The sequence below is a fragment of the Lonchura striata genome, chromosome 28 (genome assembly GCF_046129695.1).
Source record: "Lonchura striata isolate bLonStr1 chromosome 28, bLonStr1.mat, whole genome shotgun sequence".
Classification (NCBI taxonomy): domain Eukaryota; kingdom Metazoa; phylum Chordata; class Aves; order Passeriformes; family Estrildidae; genus Lonchura; species Lonchura striata.
The window spans coordinates 6,518,341-6,538,292 of NC_134630.1; the positions used below are offsets into that span (position 1 = coordinate 6,518,341).

At 58.2% G+C, this 19,952-nt stretch overlaps 1 protein-coding gene across 1 annotated transcript; it reads right to left on the bottom strand.

Annotated features, from left to right (window-relative positions):
• Positions 1-755: 755 nt before the first annotated feature.
• On the bottom strand, positions 756-19,164 carry ARHGAP45 (Rho GTPase activating protein 45). Its single transcript, XM_021546160.3, has 23 exons — positions 18,986-19,164; positions 17,041-17,368; positions 15,615-15,758; positions 14,583-14,667; positions 14,431-14,503; positions 14,111-14,189; positions 13,771-13,908; positions 13,496-13,560; positions 13,030-13,140; positions 12,692-12,772; positions 12,360-12,539; positions 11,445-11,582; positions 9,859-10,049; positions 7,100-7,239; positions 6,709-6,786; positions 5,995-6,096; positions 5,667-5,830; positions 5,274-5,462; positions 4,803-4,940; positions 2,733-2,971; positions 1,478-1,736; positions 1,269-1,371; positions 756-1,102 (listed from the first exon to the last, which is right to left on the bottom strand). Exons 1-23 carry the CDS (start codon positions 19,073-19,075, stop codon positions 795-797), a joined length of 3,423 nt encoding a protein of 1,140 aa, XP_021401835.3. The 5' UTR covers positions 19,076-19,164; the 3' UTR covers positions 756-794.
• Positions 19,165-19,952: the final 788 nt, after the last annotated feature.

A 19,952-nucleotide genomic window follows, 5' to 3' on the forward strand; every position in this document is an offset into this window, starting at 1 on the left:
ATGAAATGACTGTACAAGCAAACCACAGCCTGTGGTTGCTCTTTGCATGTCTCCTGCCAAGGAGGGAAATTCCCACCAATCCAAATGCCTGTCAATCCAAGCAGGAATGAAGATGCCATCAGCTGGGCCACAGTGCTGAGGTTTTGGGGCAGGAAATCCATCCTGAACCCTGGTTCAGTCAGGTGTCAGTGAGGGATATCCCCTGAGATCCTGGCAGATGGCACAGCCCCAAAGCCAAGCCTGGCTCAGGGTGAGATGGTGCAGGGGTTTCACCCCAACCCAAGCGCTGCTCCAGCTGTCCCAGGGAGCTGCCCTCAGTTCCAGCTGTTCCTGTGGTGTCATTCTCCTGCCCATCTCGAGTGATTGTTGTTCCCATGTCACTCCTGGAAGCCCTGGCTCCCTTGCACCCTCAGCCATCAGGGATGACCAGGTCCTTTGACTCATCCAACCTCAATCTTGCAGCACAGGTGTGGCATTCAGGGATTCAGGAGCACAACAAAAACAAAACACCTGGCACAGGCAAAGCCCCGGGTTCTTTCCCAAACCCAGGCAAGGTCCTTCATGGTCCCAGCTGAGCCAGGGGTCCCAGCAGGCTGAGACCCCATTCCCTGGCCAGGCATTGAGGGGTTTTGTGTGAAAACTCCAGCCAGGAATCAGCCAGGACTCACCTGCAGCTGACACACCAAACCCCCCTGGGCTGCCCCATGTCCCTGCCACCCCTCCACATTCCAGTTTCCAGCATCTGGGCAGCCTAGGGGATTTGCCCCTTTGTCCATCCCAGCGTCTGTGGTGGCTCAGATGAGCCGGGGCTGCAGCTCGTGGCCCCGAGAGGTGCCGTGCTGGTTTGTGGCGTCCCTGGGGGTGGCGGGGCTGCGGCTCTCAGGGGGTTCCTCCCCATCGCTCTGCTCATCCCCAGGGCTGCAGCAGCGGGGAGCAGAGCCCTCTGCATCTGACTGGCCCACGCTGCAGGGCCCCTCGCTGCCCTCGTCACAGAAATTAACCTCTTCCGTGCTGGTCTCGCTGCCCTGCTTGGCCAGGTGTGCCCGGGGCTCCCCGCCGTCCTCCAGCTCTGAGTCGGAGTCCACGGAGCGGTCGCCGGACTCTGTGGGACACAGGAGTTCTGTGTCACCCTCCAGCCCAGCACCCGGCATCAGCAGGAGCTTCCTGCAGCAAACCCGGGGTCGCTGGGGCAGGGGATGGGTCTGTGTGCCCTCCCTGCCTCCCAAGGGAGCTGCGCCCACCGGGAACCCCCAGCACCTCTCACTGACCTGCGAGCGAGTCGGCGCTGAAAGCCAAATCCCCCTTCTCCGCAGGCAGCTCCAGGTAGGGGCTGGTGCCAAGAGGAGCCACAGGCTGGGAGCCTGCATGGACCTGGGAGGGAGCAGGGATGGTGGTGAGGGCACGGAGGAGTTCTCACTCCTCCAGTGAAGGTTCACGGAACATCCCCCGAGGATCCCCCTTCCCTGGGGACTCCCACCTGCTCAGCACCGCTGGCCGCCTCCTCTGCGGCGCCTGAGCCGCGTCTGCCGGGCTCGGCCGCTGCCACGTCCTTGTGCTCAAAGATGGTGGGGTAGAAGATGATGAGTGCCTCGATGATCCGAGCTTGGTGGGGATAATCCACCAGCGAGGACAAGGAAATGGTGGCATCCGTGGGCCTGGGGCGCATCAGCGTCGGCCCGAAGACGATGCCCAGGTTGCCTGAGGTCATCTTGTTGTCCTGTTCCACCTCCATGATCCTGGGTGGGAGGGGAGGAGCAGCTTGTGAGGACAAGGAGGGAGAGGTGTGGATGGGCAGGGCTGGGGGAGATGCCAGCTGGAGCACTTGAACCTCAGGACAGACAGAGAAGCAGCTGCAACCACGGACCTGTTGGAACTCAAAATGTCCCTCAGACATTTTTGGATGTTCCAGGCCTAGGTTAGAAGCATTTGAAACCCTGGGAGGCAGCTGGAAACAGCTGTGATTTTGGGTTTGAGCCATGGAACGATTTACCAACCTTGCAGGAAGAACAAGAAGTCACAAAAGTTTAGATATTAAGAGTAGAAGTAGTCACAAAGTAGAGGGAAGAATTTTTGAGTGCTGTACAGGGAGGTTTTAGTTTTATACATGGGGGTCAGAGGTTTTAAGATGGAGGGATTTGGGCTGGTCCTATCCTCCCTCTTTCTTCTTCCTTACCTCCATGTTCTTGGTGATGTTGGCACTCACAGATTGGTTTAGAGTAGAAAAGCACCATTTAATATAGGTAATAGGCATTGGGGAAAAACTATAAACATTTATCATGTAATGTACCATATAAAAGATAGAAAAGCACCATTTAATATAGGTAATAGGTACTGGGGAAAAACTATAAACATTTAAAATGTAATGTATCATATAAAAGACAGCAGCAGCTGGGGCAGCAGAGAGCAGAAGCAGCCAGGAGTCAGAGAGGATGTCAGGGTGTGTGTGTGCCTCTGCCTGAGCTCTGAGCAAACCACAGCAGCTCCAGAAGAAAATCTTTTAGATAACTAGCAATAAACTGACTTGAGACCAAACAACAGAGACTGCTGAGTTTTCTTTGTAAGCACGGGCTGGAGGAGGGAATTCCCACCACACGGAGCCCCTGAACCAGGCCTGGGTTCCATCCCGGACCTTCCTCCTGACCCCGGTGAGGATCTGCACCCACCTCCCCACCCCAGGGGATAAAGGGAAGGTGCCCAGCGGCCACACAGGCTCTGGCCATGCCCCTTCTCACCTCCTCAGGTGCTGCAGGAGGTACTGGAGCGTGGCCATGTTCTCGCAGGGGAGCTCCTTCAGCAGCTCCCTCAGCTTCAGCACCAGGCTCAGCACCACCTGCTCGGTGTCGGCTCCTCTGTCCACCAGCTCGGGGCCGCCCTTCCCGCCGCGGCCCTTGGCCTCGCCGCCCTGCAGGCTCTCCTTGGCCAGCCCCATCAGCTCGTTGTACAGCCGGAAGGGCATGAGGGGCTCTGGCAGCTGCAGGGGGAAGAGAAGAGGTGATCCCAACTCCTGAGAGCGGCTCCCACCTGCACAACATCTGGGCTCGTGCCCGGCTGCTGAGCTGGCAACACCTGGGGCATTTCCACAGCAAGGAAACATCCCTGGGAGTGCTCGGGGCCAGCTTGAAGAGAGCTTAGAGCACTTTTAACATCCATTTCCATGAATTCCATGAGTCTGTGGCTGGCACTGCTGCAAACCTCTGCCCAGAGGTGATATTTATTATTTATCCGTTTCCTGGAGCGTGTCAATCGAGCCTCGTTTGCCCCGGCCAAGGGGCACTTGTGAAGTTCAAGCCCAAAGCAGTGTTTGATCCACCCGTGGGTGTTCCCTGCTGGGTTGAGGTGCAGGGATTCCCTTTTTTTCCTGGAAAATCCCTGGCTGGGGTGGGCCCAGCTGGAGGTTCCCCAGCGGACAAGGAGTGGCTGGGAAGAGGACAGGGATGGGTTGTTCTGGGTGAGGGAGGCAGGATGTGAAGGCTGCAGGATGTGCAGGGCACAGCCTGCAGCAGAGGTGGAGCTGCGGCGAGGGGAACTCTGCTTTGAGGTTTGTGTGAAGCACAAAGAGCTGGTGTTGACTGCTGGGTGTTCCACATGGCTGGGGATGTTTTCAGAGCGGCCTTAACAGATGTTTTGGGGACAGGTCCATCCACCCCTTTATGGAAGGACTTTAACCCATTTCTCTGCAGCATTTCTCCCAGCCTCAGACTGGGGCTCAGCACCGATTTCCCCCTCTCTTTCCACTCTGTTTCTCTTTAGAGAAAACATGGAAGTCGCTCAGAGTCCTTGACTCCTGATGAGCAGGAGCCCAAGGACACGGTTTTCCCTGTGAGACAACACAGAGCTGCCCTTCCTGGGGGGGTTACAGGGAAAAAAGCAGCACAAAGAGTTAAAAAGCCACGGCTGCCTGCGAGGGAGAAGCAGCTTCTGTGCTCCTGCCTTGCGGTCGTGGCTGTTGGAGGATGTGGGTGACGCTGTTTGCAACGACAGTTTGGGTACAGGGTGGGGGTGCTGGGGCTGAGTACACCCCGGGGTGGTCCCAGGGGCAGAGACACTGCTGAGCCCACCGGGGTGATCCCAGGGGCAGAGACACTGCTGAGCCCACCCATGGGTGACCCCAGGGGCAGAGACACTGCTGAGCCCACCCTGGGGTGATCCCAGGGGCAGAGACACTGCTGAGCCCACCCCGGGGTGATCCCAGGGGCAGAGACACTGCTGAGCCCACCCCGGGGTGATCCCAGGGGCAGAGACACTGCTGAGCCCACCCCGGGGTGATCCAAGGGGCAGAGACCCTGCTGAGTTCACTCCAAGGTGACCCAAGGGGCAGAGACACCACTGAACCCACCCACGGGTGACCCCAGGGCCAGGAACCCTGCTGAGCCCACCCATGGGTGACCCCAGGGACAGAGACACTGCTGAGCCCCCCTCGAAGTGAGCTCAGGGGCACAGACCCCACTAAGGCCACTCCAGGATGACTCCAGGGTCAGAGCCCACCCCGCGGGGACGTGACTCAGCCCCTGCAGGGTGACCTTTGCTGGCCCCTTCCCTTTTTGGGTGGCCAGTTCCCCAATTTAAGGGGTGGAGCGTTCCTTGCTCAGCGCTGGGGCGCGTCGCTGCTCGGGGGCTGTGACCGCAGTGACGCCGTGTGGGATGAGCAGGGGGGGCCACTCTGGCTCCATCTCGAAGGCCAACCCTCCCTCCCTCCCAACTCACCCAGTCACTGAGCCAAAATTCCTGCAGAATTCCTCCTGCCACGTTGGTTCCTCTGGCCAACTCCCCCCCCCTCCCCTGGTGAGGCCTCAGCACCTCACCTGCCTCAGGTAGAGCTTCAGGACGTTGCTGATGTCATGAGGGGAGGCCTGGGACAGCTCCACCAGCTCCTTCCCGTTCTCAAAGGCCTGGCAGAGCTTCTCCACACGGGTCTTGACACCGTTAACCCGGTAGATGCCCTGTGAAAGAGAGAAAAGTGGAGCTGAAGTGAGGGGAGAGGTTCCTCTTCATGTTTGCATGAGCTGTGTGCTCCCACCCTCTCCTTTTGGATTGGGAAATCCCTTTGGGAAGTAATTTTGGGACATCTCCTTCCAGCTCAGTCAATCCTGTTTCATAGGAAAGCAGGAGGCAGGAGAGGTGATTTTCCAAAGGCAGAGTTTGGGGTATCTGGGCCAGGCTCATCCCTGGCTCCTTGCCCTGTGGAAATCTGAAATCTGAAATTGAGTCTGTTGGCGTTCCAGAGGATCCTTCCAAGGGCCAGCTGAGGAGGAGGAGAGGGGAGTGTCACTCGCCTTCGTTTTCAGGGCCCGTTTCTCAATCTCTGAAATGCATTTCTTGACCACGAAGGGGATCCCATCTGGGCTGGCCCGAGACGCCTTCGTGAAGTCCTGCCCAAAAAGCTGCAGCTTCCCCTGGAGCTTCTTGTGCCCACACTGGATGGCCAAAGTCTCCAGGCACTTCTTGTGGCAGGCCAGGTAGCACTGGAAGCGAGAGGGGAACACGTGGAGGTGGGGGGCAGCCACAGAGACACCAGGCACCGCTCACAGCACGCTGAGGGGCAGGAAAAATGCCTTGGGGATGCTGCAGCACGGAAGGAAAGCACCGTTCTCCACCTGGAACCCTCCCCACAGGAGAAATGTCCTGCTGAGCGTGGTCAGAGCTGGGTTCCAGCTGTCCCAGCTCACCTCCTCGCACTCGGCTCCCTGGAAGTACACGTAGCTGTTGCACTCCCGACACTTGGAAGGGGCACGGAGCTTCCTCAGCCGATGGGTCTGGGCAGCCTTGGACAAGCCAACGTTCCTGAAGGGCCCTGTGGGAGCTGCCAGCTCCGGGGCGATCCCGTTGATGCCTACGGAGAAGGAAACGTGAGCAGGACGGCCACTGTCACCGAGGACAGGCAGGGCAGCTGGGGACACCATCAGGAACCTGAATTTGGGAAAAGCAGCCCTCAGGGAGCTCTGCCGTGCTGGGGAGGGTGGCAGCAGCGCTGTCACCTCCCTCGCTGTCACCTACTCTGCTCGAAGGGAGTGGGGGTCCCGTCCTTCTCCTCCAGCTCCTCGCTGGAGGACGCGGTGCCGTTGGATGAGAGCCGCTGGAGCTTGTGGGTGAATTCACCTGTGCAAGGAAAACCCACAGAGCCCTGAGTCACCTGCCAAGCTGCTTCTCCCCTGGGAGCTCACCCCATCCCACCCTGAGGCATCTCTCCCTCTCAGGATTTTTCGCAGAGGTGCACAGAGAGAAATGAAAGAGAAAACAGTTTTTATTTTTGCTCTTTGTTTTTCTTATGTGGAATGTGTTTAGAGAATTGTTTACCTAGAGTGAGTGCTTGATTGGATTCTGGTGAGGATTGTTTGAGCCTGGTGGCCAATCCAACCCACCTGGGGCTGGACTCTCAGAGAGGGTCACGAGTTGTGTGAGAGTTAGTCAAAGAAAGTAGTATGTAGTTTTAGTATCCCCTTTTTATATAGTATATTAATGTATTTTATCATAGTTATAATAAAGAAATAATTCAGCCTTCTGAATTGAGTCAGCATCATAATTTCTTCCCATTAGGTTCACCTACATTTACAATGCCACCCTATCCCACTGGAGACTGGGATCAGCAGGGTCATTTACAGCAGCGTTCTCACAGGGCAGGTAAAACAGGGGATGGTCCCGTCTAACTGGGAAGATTTGGGTTTAGACTGGTTGTGCTGGGAGGGGCTCCTGGGCCGTTCCCACATGTACCTGCACTGGAATCCAGGCTGCTCTCAGCATCAGCGACAGAGGTTGGCCAGGATTTATGCACCTGGTGTCCCCTCCCACCTGCAGAAAGAACACACACACGGTCTGTTGGGGTTGCTGTCTGTGTTTGGGAGGGAATGGCTGGATGGTGGGAGAAACTGGGATGACTGGGGAGAAGCTGCTGATGGGCTTCAGCGCTTCCAGTGACACTCAGAAAGGAAAGGGGAGATGGGCAGATGGTTTCTTAGGGAGCAGAATGCCACAGATCTGATTCAGTGTCCTTCAGGAGGAGGCTCCCAGCTCGTCCTGCTGCTGCCAGCAAAGCCCCTCATGCCCTGGTGCCACTCTGCTCCTGCCGGGGGGGACCTGGAGAGCTCTGGGGCTCCAGACTCACCTCTTCGCTCGGCTGCTCCAGCTCCACTTGGCGACTCCTTGGCTCCTGCTGCTCCCTCCGAGCCAGCCCCAGCTCCCTCTGCACTGCTGGAGAACTCGCTGGCATTGAAGCTGCCCTTGTGGGGCTGAGTGAAGGGAGACCTGCAGGGGAAAAGGGAAGGTGGACGGGAAGGAAGGACACGTGGAGACTTCACCCATGGCTGCCACCCACCACTCCAGGGAATCACAGAATCTTAAACACTGAACAGCCTAGGTTGAATTGAAGGATAAGAGAGCAACTCCCTGCTGCTCCAGCCCCAGCGTTCCCAGCAGGAGCTGCCTTCAGGAATTCTGAAATCATCCTGCCTCCTGCAGGAGGAAAAAACAAAGGCACCAGGGCTGAAGTGGAGCATTTCCCAGGAAGGAAGCTGTGGGATTCCTTAAAATCAGAGGGTTTGGGGCACATTGCAAAAGGCAGGCCTCACAGACAGCAGGATTAGAGCTAAGCAGTAGCTATAAGATTTGTCAGCAGGAAAAGTATACAAGATGTAGAAAGAAAGGACAAATAGAACAATAGTGTGTGTATTAACGCTTGGGTAGAATAAATTCCTAAGTTGCAGAAAAGTATATCTGGTGAGATATTAGGAAGATCTAAGCTTAATAATGGATTATTAAGCTTAGACCTTATTAAGCTCTCTGTGCATTGTATCTTAAGGCTTACAAGCAAGTATTGTATTCAAAATAAGCAAGCATTGTTTTAACTAAAGGTACATGTGCTAATAGTGATTGGATAGAACTACTGTCAATATGCTTTTACTTTGTGTGACTGGTCAAAAAGCTTTTAAAGTAAGTTGTAACATTAAGTTCTTGGTCTGTTGCCTCAATGTGAGCTGCTGGCATCTTCCCATTGTCACAACCATGGAATGAGAGTGATAAAAAATCAACATCTCGAGACGTTCCACAACAGTCCCATCCCGTTGGTTGTCGGAACTCAAAATGTCCCTCAGACATTTTTAGAGGTTCCAGGCCTTGGTCAGAAGCATTTGAGACCCTGGCAGGCAGCTGCAAACAGCTGTGATTTTGGGTTTGAGCCATGGAATGAGTTACCAACTTTGGAGGTGGAACAAGCAGTCACAAAGGGTTAGATAGGATAGTAAAAGTAGTTACAAAACAGAGGGGAAATTTTTTAGTGTTGTACAGGGGGGTTTTAGCACCTGTCCAGGGGGGTTTTTACTTTGTACGTGGGGGTCAGAGGTTCTAAGATGGAGGAAAGTGGGCTGATCCTGTTCTTCCTCCTTCTTCTTCCTCACCTCCATGTTCTTGGTGATGTTGGCACTCACAGATTGGTTTAGAGTAGAAAAGCACTTTGTAATATAGGTAGTAGGTATTGGGGGAAAATTATAAACATGTAACACGTAATATATCATATAAAAGATAGAAAAGCACCATTTAATATAGGAAATAGGCATTGGGGAAAACTATAAACATGTAATATGTAATATATCATATAAAAGATAGCAGCCCTGGGTGGTGGGGGAGAAGAAGACAGCAGACAGGGAGGATGTCAGGGTGTGTGTGTGCCTCTGCCCAGGCCGCTGACCAAGCAGCCACAGCCCGAGAAGAAAATCTTATAGATAACTCACAATAAACTGCCTTGAGACAGAACAGCAAAAGCCTGCAGAGTTTTTCTTTGGAATCACAGCTTGGAGGAGGAATTTCACCACCTAATGAGACCCCAGAGCAAGGCTGGGGTTCTCACACTTGGTGACTTGTACACAGCCCCCGGCTGGTGACAGGGAGCCTCTCCTCTCTCTCCTCTCTCTCTCCTCTCTCTCCTCTCTGTCCCCTCTCTCTCCTCTCTCTCCCCTCTCTCTCCTCTCTGTCCCCTCTCTCTCTCCTCTCTCTCCTCTCTCTCTCCTCTCTGTCCCCTCTCTCTCCTCTCTGTCCCCTCTCTCTCCTCTCTCTCTCCTCTCTCTCTCCTCTCTGTCCCCTCTCTGTCCTCTCTGTCCCCTCTCTCTCCTCTCTCTCCTCTCTCTCTCCTCTCTGTCCCCTCTCTCTCCTCTCTGTCCCCTCTCTCTCCTCTCTGTCCCCTCTCTCTCCTCTCTCTCTCCTCTCTCTCTCCTCTCTGTCCCCTCTCTGTCCTCTCTGTCCCCTCTCTCTCCTCTCTCTCCTCTCTCTCTCCTCTCTGTCCCCTCTCTCTCCTCTCTCTCCCCTCTCTCTCCTCTCTGTCCCCTCTCTCTCCTCTCTCTCTCCTCTCTCTCTCCTCTCTGTCCCCTCTCTGTCCTCTCTGTCCCCTCTCTCTCCTCTCTGTCCCCTCTCTCTCCTCTCTCTCCTCTCTGTCCCCTCTCTCTCCTCTCTCTCCTCTCTCTCTCCTCTCTCTCTCCTCTCTGTCCCCTCTCTCTCCTCTCTGTCCCCTCTCTCTCCTCTCTGTCCCCTCTCTCTCCTCTCTGTCCCCTCTCTCTCCTCTCTCTCCTCTCTGTCCCCTCTCTCTCCTCTCTGTCCCCTCTCTCTCCTCTCTGTCCCCTCTCTCTCCTCTCTCTCCTCTCTGTCCCCTCTCTCTCCTCTCTCTCCTCTCTCTCTCCTCTCTCTCTCCTCTCTGTCCCCTCTCTCTCCTCTCTCTCCTCTCTGTCCCCTCTCTCTCCTCTCTCTCCTCTCTGTCCCCTCTCTCTCCTCTCTGTCCCCTCTCTCTCCTCTCTCTCTCCTCTCTGTCCCCTCTCTCTCCTCTCTGTCCCCTCTCTCTCCTCTCTGTCCCCTCTCTCTCCTCTCTGTCCCCTCTCTTACCAGGCGCTGTGGGGCACGTAGGGCTCGAAGTCGTACTGCACGTCGGGCTCGTCGCCGCGCTGCAGCTGCCGCACGTGCGAGGCGTACTGCTGGCCCGGGTCGTAGAGCTTGCTGCTCTCACACAGCGTCTGGAAGTTCACGGGCAGCGGCGCCGTCTGCATGTGCATCAGCTGGTAGAAGGAGATGGTGGCCTACAAGCGACGTGGAGAGGGACAGAGGTGAGCGCGGTGGGCTCCAGGTTAGGGGGGAAGTGAGGAGCGCTGTTGAGAAGGATGGGTGAATTTAATTATTCATAAATAATACAGGCAAGATAAAATGGTTCTCCCTGCTAGCTGGACAATGGCCCTGCCTACAAACTGACATCAGGAACCTGGACTGGTGAGATTTCTTTACCAGGGTAAAGGGGCAGAGTTTGTGCCCAGGGATCAAGTGGATTGTTCCATCTCACCCCCAAAATATACAGTTCACTCCGCACCTGTATCCCTCCCCTAAAACATCAAGTGCCTGTAACCCCATTGGCCCAAGCCTTGCTCCAGCCCACCTAGAAGCCCCCCGAAAAGGGGCTCTGAGGGGCCACACGGCCTCTTGGAACTTCCCCTTGTCACCCTGATTCTTAAGATTTTCTAAAGCCTTCTGAGTTTGTATTCTGTTAGAAAACTTTCCCACACATTTTCTATAAACAAGATATTGTTTTGCATTCCTTCGTGGGGGTGGAGGAAGTTGATGTACTGGTGGTTTGTCCAATGTCTTTGGAGAGGTGGCCCATTCACTCTCCAATCCACTGTCACCTTTGGAAGAGTATAAAAGCTGGAGTCAGGAAATAAACTTTCTTCTTTTTTACCTTGCCATCGCAGTGGCTCGTGTTGTGCTTTTTGTGTCCTATAGTGACATCCCTCCTCTTGGAACTTCCCCTCCTCTTGGAACTTCCCCTCCTCTTGGAACTCCCCCTCTCCTGGAGCATCCTTTTGTCTCTCCCCTCCCCATCCCCTCAAGCCTCGCCCGTGCTGGGTCTGGCAGCTCGAGGCAGGACCTTTCTCCATCCCAAATAAACCTCATTCCCCAAGAGCAGCCTGCAGAGATCTCTTGCCTCAATCCATCCACACCGCCCTGGAGCAGGCACAGAGTGCAAAGCAGCACTTTTCTGAGCAGTGAGGGAGAGGGGAGCTCTGCGTGTACCCAAACACCCTCTGGAATTTGGGCAGCTCTGCTGGAAGGCAACTCTGAGCTCTCCAGAGCAGGGCACAGCCACCTCTGTCACCCTGATCCTTAAGATTTTCTAAAACCTTCTGAGTTTACACTCTGTTAAAAAACTTCCCCCCACAATTTCTATAAACAACATATTGTTTTTACATTCCTCCATGGAAGTAAAAAAACTTAATATACTAGTAGTTTGTCCAATGTCTTTAGAGAGGTGGCCCATTCACTCTCCAATCCACTGTCACCTTTAGAAAAATATAAAAGTTAAAAGTCAAAAAATAAACCTTCTTCTTTACCTTGCAAATAGCAAGTAGCTCACGTCATGCTTTCAGGGGTCCTGTAACAACACACCTCCTGCCCTGGGGACAGCCCAGCCCTGCCCCACTCACCGACTTGATGACCTGGTCAGTCTGTTTGATCACGTCGTGGATCTGCCGCAGCGAGTTCACCTTGGTGTCCTCCAGCTCCTGCTTCTGCGTGTTTGCGTCGGCCACACAGGTGCGATACGTGGCCATGGCCTCTTCTGCCTGCGAGTTGGGAGAGCGAGGGATGGGGAAAGCTCAGAGGTGAGGAGAATAAGAACAGCCCCTTGCACCCTGTCCATCCATGTGGAAATCCAGAGCTTCCCTCTGGCTGCCCCGGGACCCTGGCAGGGGTCAGGAACCCCCCTGGACAGAGCCCCCAGAGACACTGGCTGTGATCTCTGGCCATGGAAAAGAGTTTTCAATCCTACAGGATGAATTACCAGCTCTGAGTGCTTGATATCAGTAATAATTAAGTGTGGCACGGGTGCAAAAGTAAAATTTTAGGATTCTAGATGAGGGGTCCAAAGGGGACAGGATGGAGGAAATTGGGTGTGCCTTGTCCTTTTTCTCCTTCTTCATGCCCTCCATGTCTCACTGTGGTGTTGGCATTTTTCTGTTGGTTCAGGCTGGGGACACACTGTCCAACGTAGGTGACAGATATTGGCACGTTCTTGTAAATCCAGCCCAGAGAGTTTCTGGTATTGAATGTTTGTCACATCCCACTGAGGGCAGAGCCCCACACGCTGCCCTGCAGGACAGAGCTGGGCAGGGCAGCAGAACATGTGAGAGATCAACAGAATAAACAACCTGGAAACCAGCACAGACCAATTATGTCTTCTGCTTTGGCAGCGGGGCAGAAAGACAGAGACTTTTACAATCCCAAAATCATCAACACCACAGATTCCAACACATCCAGGCATTCCTGAGGATCAGTTCACCCCACGTGACTCAGGGAACAGCAGGAGCAGGGAGGCCCCTCCAGAGCTGTCACCCTCCTACCTTGTTCTTGGCTTCCTCTTCCAGCCGCCTCTTCTTGTCCAGGGTTTTGGTGGTGATGCTGCTGGTCGTGCTTTGCTGCTCCTCCTCTGCTTTCACCGCCACGTACTTGGCCTTGTCGTGCTCCTCGCTGCGCTGCATGTACGTCTGCTTGGCCTTGCGCAGGTTCCCCTCAGCCTCTTGCTGCCAGGGAGAGCCAGGGTGAGGATGGAGCCCAGGATGGGCTGTGCCGGGCACAGCAGAGGCACCCAAAACTGCTGGAGAGGGGCAGGGTCGCCCCTCAGAGTCACGAGTTGCTCCAGGCTGGGATGGGGAGCACAAACCCAGTCACTCACCAGTTTCCTCTGCGCCCGGTGCCACTGCTCCTTGATCTCCTTCCTGCGTTTCTCGTGTTCCAGGCGCCTCGCCACCAGCGGCTGTGTGAGGAGGGAGGGAGGAACAGCCCCGTGATCACCTGAGCTGAGCACTCCTGCTCTGCCCTCGTGCCAAAACTTTGCATGGAGAAGCAGCCTGGTGTGGTCACCGTCACTCCTGGGGGCAGGTGACAGGCACTGCTTTGTGCCAGGGATGAAAATCTACAGCCTGGCAAGTACTGGATGCAGGTTCCCTCTGGATTGAGCTAAGGAGGAGCAACACCAGGACCTCCAGCCCCAGGAACCTTCTGTCCCCTCACCGGAAGGAAGGTTTGCTGCTGCAGGGTGTTGGCTGCCTGCAGAACTGAGGTCCCGTGCTCCATGTCCTGCTCCAGGGCCAGCAGATAGATGGACAGCAAAGGCATGCTGGTCTGGGGAGAAGAAAAACACATCTCCCTGAGTCCCAGCACCATGCTGGTCTGGGGAGAAGAAAAACACATCTCCTTAAGCCCCAGCACCATGGTGGTCTGGGGAGAAGAAAAGCTCATCTCCCTGAGCCCCAGCACCAGCGTGAGCCCAAGGAGATGCATCCCTCGGGGAGGAAGAGCCACAGGCAAGGTAAGGCTGGTGACTGCTGGTGAAAGCCCCATCCTGAATTTCTCCAGGCAGAGCTCCAAAAAGCTGCCCCCAAGTCCTCCTGAGCTGGGACACATGGAAAAGGCTCTCCAGGGCTGCTGGCTCCCAATCTTGCCTGGCACCGGGGGCTTCAGGGACTTGGGAACTTACCTCCTGACTGATTGTTTGCTTGTAGTTGTTTACCATCTTCTGGATCCCTTTGGCAAACTCTATCTCTGGAAGGAAAAGGTTGAAAGTGAAAAGACACACAAGACACTGGGATTTTCCCGGTGGAACCCAATCTCCTTTTGAAAAATCAATCAGCAGCTGGAGGAGTGAGGTTCCCACTGCCCTGGCAGCATCAGCTTCCTCCAGGAGGGACCTCAGCTTGTCCTGTGGCTCAGACCTGCTCCAGAAGAGACCCACCTGCCTTCCCTCCCACTCACCCAGCGTGGTCCTTTTCTCCACGTATCCGATCAGGTCCTTCATGTACTTGGAGATGGTTTTGGTGTACTGGAGGGCAGCGTCCACGCCGCCCTCGCAGCGCTGCAGCATCACATCCACTGCTTCGGCCGGGGGACGGGCTGTGGAGGGATGGACACACCCTGAGCTCCCTCTGGGAGCTGCCAGTGCCAATCCCCCAGCTCTGTGCCAGCCCTGGTGCCACCAGCTCTGCTCCTTTCCCCAGCTGAGGAGCCAGGCGTGGCTCAGGAGGGCAGCGCCGATGGGGAAGGTGCTGGTTCCTGCACAGACCCCAAACCCTGCACCCAAACTCGTCCTGCTCACCTGTGTCGTAGCTGTCCATGCCTGAGGGCACTCCATCTCCTCTAGGCCCAGGAATCCCCCCGTAGAGGCTCTCCATAGTCTTTGGGAATTGGGAAAGAAGAGGGACTGGTCAGCCAAGAGGATGGGGAGCAGCTGGAGGCTGGCCAGATGGATGGAAGCCAGAGCTCCTGGAGCCTTTTTGCCACTGCTGGAGGTCAGCTGTGCTCAGGCAGCTGATGGAAGTGCCACCGGAGCAACACCCTGCTCTGGGCTCACACCAGAGCTCAGGGGAGCAGCCCTGTGTGATGGCAGGAGCATCCAGGCATCCGGGCATCACTCACCTGGTTCTGGTCGCTGGGTGGGATGGAGAGGATGGTGCTGCTGTCCACCTCCCCCATGAGGAACTCGGACACCCTGTGGGGAGAGGAGCAGGGCTGGATTCAGCACAGTGACACGGGCTGTCTCCAGGGCATGGCTGCTCAAACACCCTTACGTGCTGCTGAAGGCCACGGCGATGGTCTCCACCGCCTTCTCGAACTCCCTCTTGTCTGCCTCGTTGTTGGATTCATAGTGGAAACCTGGAGGTGAGGAAATATGGAAGCCCTGTTGCCACAAGCACCCGTCTCTGCCTCAGCAGAAAGCCCTGCCAGGTCGTGCTGGTATCAGAGAGGGCTTTGGGGCTGGGGTGAATTAAGGGAGCAGTGGGGAGGATCATCCCTATGGACAAAGGATTTTTCCAGCACAGTAGCTTCCCTCTCCTTCTTCCCAGGACTGACGTCCCTGACAGCATCTCTTGGCTCATGTTTGTTTATTCCTGTTACTCAGGGCTGCTGGAAAAGTTCTGCTGGACTTGTTCCACTGCCTGCCCTGCCTGATGGCTCCTCCAGGCAGGATGAACTCCTCCAGGAGGGCTCTTGCCCACAGCCAAATGAGGAACCACCAGCAGCAGCAGGAACTGGGGCTGACAGTGCTTGGCAGGCTCCCATACCATGGACACCAGCAACCAGAGCGCCCGGGCAGACCCTGGGGCAGCTCCTTGGGGTGGGGAGGGCTCTGCTCCCAGCCCATTCCCTCCCACCCCCATGTGGAACCATTCTCATGGCAGCCCTCCTGCCATCCTGTCCCCCGTGGTTGCTGCTGGGTGTCCAGGAAGCCACGGGTGACTCAGGAGGTTGTGCCGTGCCTGTGGTAGGTGCAGCTGCCCCCTCCCCATGGGTAGAGCAGCAGGAAGTGGTGCCCAGCTGGGATCTGACCTCCCAGACCCCTCTCCACAAACATGAGAGGCTGCCAGGAGCAGGATCTGATCATTTCAGTGTTTTTCCTGCGGCTGTGCCTGGAAACCCCCAGGCAGGATCTGTCATTTCTGACACTACCTCGCCCTTAAAGCTGAATCACACCAAGAGGCAGACGATGCTTTTGGGGCAACTCCACTCCTGGCAGCCCCTTCATGGGCTCCAAAATTCCCTCCCAGCTCACTGTGGGGCAGGAGGGGAGTGGGACAGAGCTCCCAGCACCGCCGCCTCACCCTTGACTTTGGAGATGAGGGTCCCAGCAGCCGTCAGGGTCTCCAGGGTGTTGAGCAGCGGGTATTTATTGATCACCTGGCGCAGGATGCGGAGGGTTTCACCCAGGCACTCGTGGGCCAGCGGCCGCTGCTGCTCCTTAGGCTCTGCAAGAGAGGGGGGCTGAGATGCTGCATCCTTGTCCCGTGTCCCTGTCACTGTCCCTGTCCCTGTCCCGTTTTACCTCCCAGCCATCCCCAAGACAGGGACCTGCCATCTCCCAGACCATGCAGCACATCAGCCTCAGGGCTTCCCAGGCCTGGCACGGCCACATCCTGCTTGTCCAGCACCTCCCCACAGCCCAGCCTGCTACTGGCCAGGGAGCAGTCTGACCTTTGAAGCATTTTTTCCTCCATAGTAACTTTTCCCCTTGAAAGCAGTTTGGGAATTTCCTCCATTTCCTTCCCTCCCTGCTGCCGGATGGATGCTCCCAGCCAGGAGGGATTGGCCTGGTCCAGCCAGGCTCGTTGCATCTCAAAGGTTCCCCCCAGAACCCTCCCTTCTTTGGGCTCCAGTTGCCAGCCCAGGGGTCTGGACCTGCACTGGGGACTGACAGCCTGTTAGGAAGTGAGGAACCTCCCTCAGGGAAGTGCTGGGATGGGGGATCAGCACCCACTGCCCAGCCAGGCAAAGACCCCTCTGCACGCCAGCCCCCAGCTCAGGGTTGGAAAGGAGTTACTGCAGAACAAGAACTGACAACGTGCCCCCAGCCCAGGGGATTGACGCATCCCCTGTGTCCCCTCGGGCAAGGAGAGCTGCTGGTGAGCCTGCAGACCACCCAGACCCTCCTTCTGGCCACCCTGATGGGTTGGGGGGCCGTGCCTGGCACCCCACGGGGGCCTGGGGGCCCTGGCGGGCGGCTGGCACCGCTGTGCTGTAAACAGGAAAACGGGCGGATGAAAATAGCTCGCGGCAGGAAGCCACGTTATCCTGGCTCTGAGCTGCACTCACCCAGCACCTCTGCCTGAGCTGCACTCCCCCAGCACCTCTGGCTCTGAGTTACACTCACCCAGCACCTCTGGCTCTGAGTTACACTCACCCACCTCTGGCTCTGAGTTACACTCACCCATCTCTGGCTCTGAGCTGCACTCACCCAGCACCTCTGGCTCTGAGCTGCACTCACCCACCTCTGGCTCTGAGCTGCACTCACCCAGCACCTCTGGCTCTGAGCTGCACTCACCCACCTCTGGCTCTGAGTTACATTCACCCAGCACCTCTGGCTCTGAGCTGCACTCCCCCAGCACCTCTGCCTGAGCTGCACTCCCCCAGCACCTCTGGCTGCAGCTGCACAGATTCCCAACAATCCTGGCACCCTCTGGCCCAGCCAGAGACCCCCACCCACGGGTGGGTCAGTCCCAGGGCGCTGTGCTGCGGGCGTTTGGCACTCACCGTCGCGCAGCACCACGTCCCGCAGCTTCTCCAGGGCGTCGGCGAAGCGGGCGACGTCCGCCAGCAGCTGGGAGATGTCCTCGGGGTCGATGAAGGGACCCTCCCCGCCCTCCATGGGGCTGTAGGACATGGGGCTCTTGTGGCCCTTGGGCACGGCGCGGGGGGCCGTGGGCAGGGCGAAGCCGGCAGCGCTGGCATGGCGGCTCAGGCTGGTGGGGCGCTTCAGGGTGCCCACGGCGCTGGGGCTGCTGCTGAGCTTGGCGCTGCCCGGGGGCAGCTCCCCGGCGCTGGAGCCCGGGGCCTCCAGGCAATCCTTGCGGGAGAGGTCCTGGGGACCAAGGGTGAGCGTGAGGACGTAGCCAGCATGGTGGGGACCCCACGGAGGGAGGCACCCCACGCCACCATCCTGGGGAACTGGTGCCAGACCCTGCAGCTGTGTGGTGCCTCAGTTTCCCCCGGCAGGGATACTCTTTGGGAGTGTCATGGGAGAGTGGGCACGGTCTGGGCACTCGCCTGGCTGCCCCCATCAGTCCCTGCCAGCTCTTCTGGGTCCACGTTTGTCATGAGGTGCACACAGTGATGGTGTGGGTGACGCTGCTTGTCCACTCCAGCGCCCACCATGATGGGGCTGCCCATCCCAGGGGGTTGCGGACCCCCAAAAAGCAAAATGGCAGCAGGAGCCGCCCACATATCTCTTCCTCTTTTTCAGCTGTTCCCGTGCTGGGGAAGGAGGCAGAGACAGGGACACCCCCCAGGCTATTATTTGGGCTTTGCAGGTATTTTACAGATGGAGGAAGCCCCAAATTTCTAGGGGTAAAATTGCACTGAGGGAAGGGCCGGTACCGACACTGTTCAGAGCTGTCACGGCTTGAGAGCCGCACATCCAGTGCGAGTCCTCGGGCGTGGCGAGGGGACCCTGCAGCCCCTCAGCAGCTCCCACCGGCGACCCCCGGCACCCGCTTTGACACGAACGCGCGGGCTCCGAGCATCCCTGGCCGGGCGCTGCCGGAAGCGCTTTTGGCACCGGCGGGGCGGACACGGAGCGCCGAGAGCACGAGGCTTCCGCGGGCGAGGGCGAACGGGGAACCCCATCCCCATCTGGGCGGCCAGACCACCGCGGGGCTGCGAGGAGGCAGCAAGACCTCCGCCCCAAAACGCCTTGGGGCCACCCCAGCCCTATCCCGTCCCTCCCTCCGGCGCCCCGGGGTGCCCCCGGCCGTACCGTCAGCCTCACGGCGGGCGTGCGGGGCAGCGAGTCCAGGCAGCGCTGGGGCGGGTGGGCTCTGCCCGCCGCCGCCGAGGGGCTGTAGCTTTTCCTGCCCGCAGCCCGGCCGAGCATCCCGCTGGCCGCCACCCTCGGGCCCCTCTCCCGGGGAGTCGGGACGGGGATGGGGACGGGTTTCCCGTGCTAAGTAGCCGCGGGTGGGCTGCGGGTGGCCGTCGGGCGCATCGTGCCAGCCCGGTGTCGCCTCCCGCACCGGGAGCGGGGCGCAGGCGCGGGGCGGGCAGTGCGGGGCGCGCCGGGGAGCCCCGGCGGGCAGCGGTTCCTCCTGGCCGGTACCGGGGGGGTTCCACGCGGCGAGAAATGAAATATCTGGCACAACCGAGGCACCGGGGCTGGCCGAGCCTGCGGTCGCCCCGCTCCCATCTCCCCCAGGGAGATCTGTGAGTCTCTCTCTGCCCTTCGCAAACCCTCGGTGACATCCCCCCCGTTTCCTCCCTGTCCCTTCCTGCCCTCCCGCCTCCCTCGGCGGCTGCTCCGTCCCCTTCATCGGGGGCAAAATTCCACCCCCACAGCCCCGCGAGCAGGGTTCTTTCTCGTTTCCCTCCTCTTCGCAGACCTGCTGGACGTATCCATTGCCGAGCTGTGCCTCTGCTCAGCGGTTCCGTGGGTGCTGCTGCCCCAAAACCCCCACCGTGCCAGGGGTGCGGGGGAGACACTCACCGGCAGGGTCTGCGGGACGGGGCTGCCCGCCCGGCTCTTCTTGGAGATGGAGGGGGTTTTGATCAGCTCCCGCTTCTTCCGGGAGAACATCGTTCCCGGGGGGCCGAGCCGCTGCCCTCAGCCCCTCGCTCGGCCCGGCCGCCGTGCCGGTTCCTCCCGGCGCCGGTCACATTCGCGGGGCGCAGTGTCAGGAGGGCGCCGTGTGACGCCGCCTCGTTTCCTCATCGCCTTCGCAGCCCGACCTGAAACAGGAAAAGCCGAACGCGCACCCAGGCGCGAGGCCGGGGCCAGGGGCACCCTGCGGGGTCCCAGCGGGCAGCGGGACCCCCGCACTGCCGGGGTGTTGGGAGGGTTTCAGTGCTGCAGTGCGGGGTTTATGGAGTGGACTCGCTCTCTTGGGAGGTCACCCTGTTTCGGGGTGTCCATCCGTCCAGGGACGATGAGCTCCATCCCTCTGAAGGCCCTAGGTGTGGGGTTGGGTGGGATGGGGTTCTCCGGGCTCCCGCTTCTGGGATGTTCCCGGCTCTGCCCTTCCCTGGGCTCGCTGTCGGTGCCGGGACCGGCCCTCTGGGGTCACAGCCCTGCCCTCTGTGCTCACCGGCCTCTGTGCGCTCACAGTCCCACCCGTGACTCTCCCACCCACGGGGCATCACAACGGGAGTATCCGGGGCACGTCGGACAAACCCTGCAGAGAGCCGGGCCGGGCCCTCTGGGCACTGCTGGGACCCCCGGCCGCTGCCCACGGGCGATGGCGAGGATCCCCTCCCCGCCCATCTTCATCCCGGGACCGCCCCGCGAGGCCGGGCCGGACCGGGCCGTACCGGGCCATCTTGCGTGGGATTTATGCCGGCCGAGGGGAAGGGGACGCGGTCGGGGATGGGTGCGGGACGATGGAAGGCGTACGCGTGTCCTGCGTGTGTGCGTGACCGTGGGCGTGCGCAGGCAGGTGCGTGTGGATGTCTGAGTG

What these genes read in the sequence shown, in the direction of transcription:
- ARHGAP45 (XM_021546160.3), bottom strand. Translation starts at nt 19,075, where the DNA reads ATGTTCTCCCGGAAGAAGCGGGAGCTGATCAAAACCCCCTCCATCTCC. An exon ending in CACCCAGCGACCAGAACCAG is followed by an intron (nt 14,190 to 14,430) that starts GTGAGTGATGCC and finishes CAATTCCCAAAG; the next exon opens with ACTATGGAGAGCCTCTACGG. An exon ending in CCCCACTCCCTTCGAGCAGA is followed by an intron (nt 5,831 to 5,994) that starts GTAGGTGACAGC and finishes CCTTCTCCGTAG; the next exon opens with GCATCAACGGGATCGCCCCG.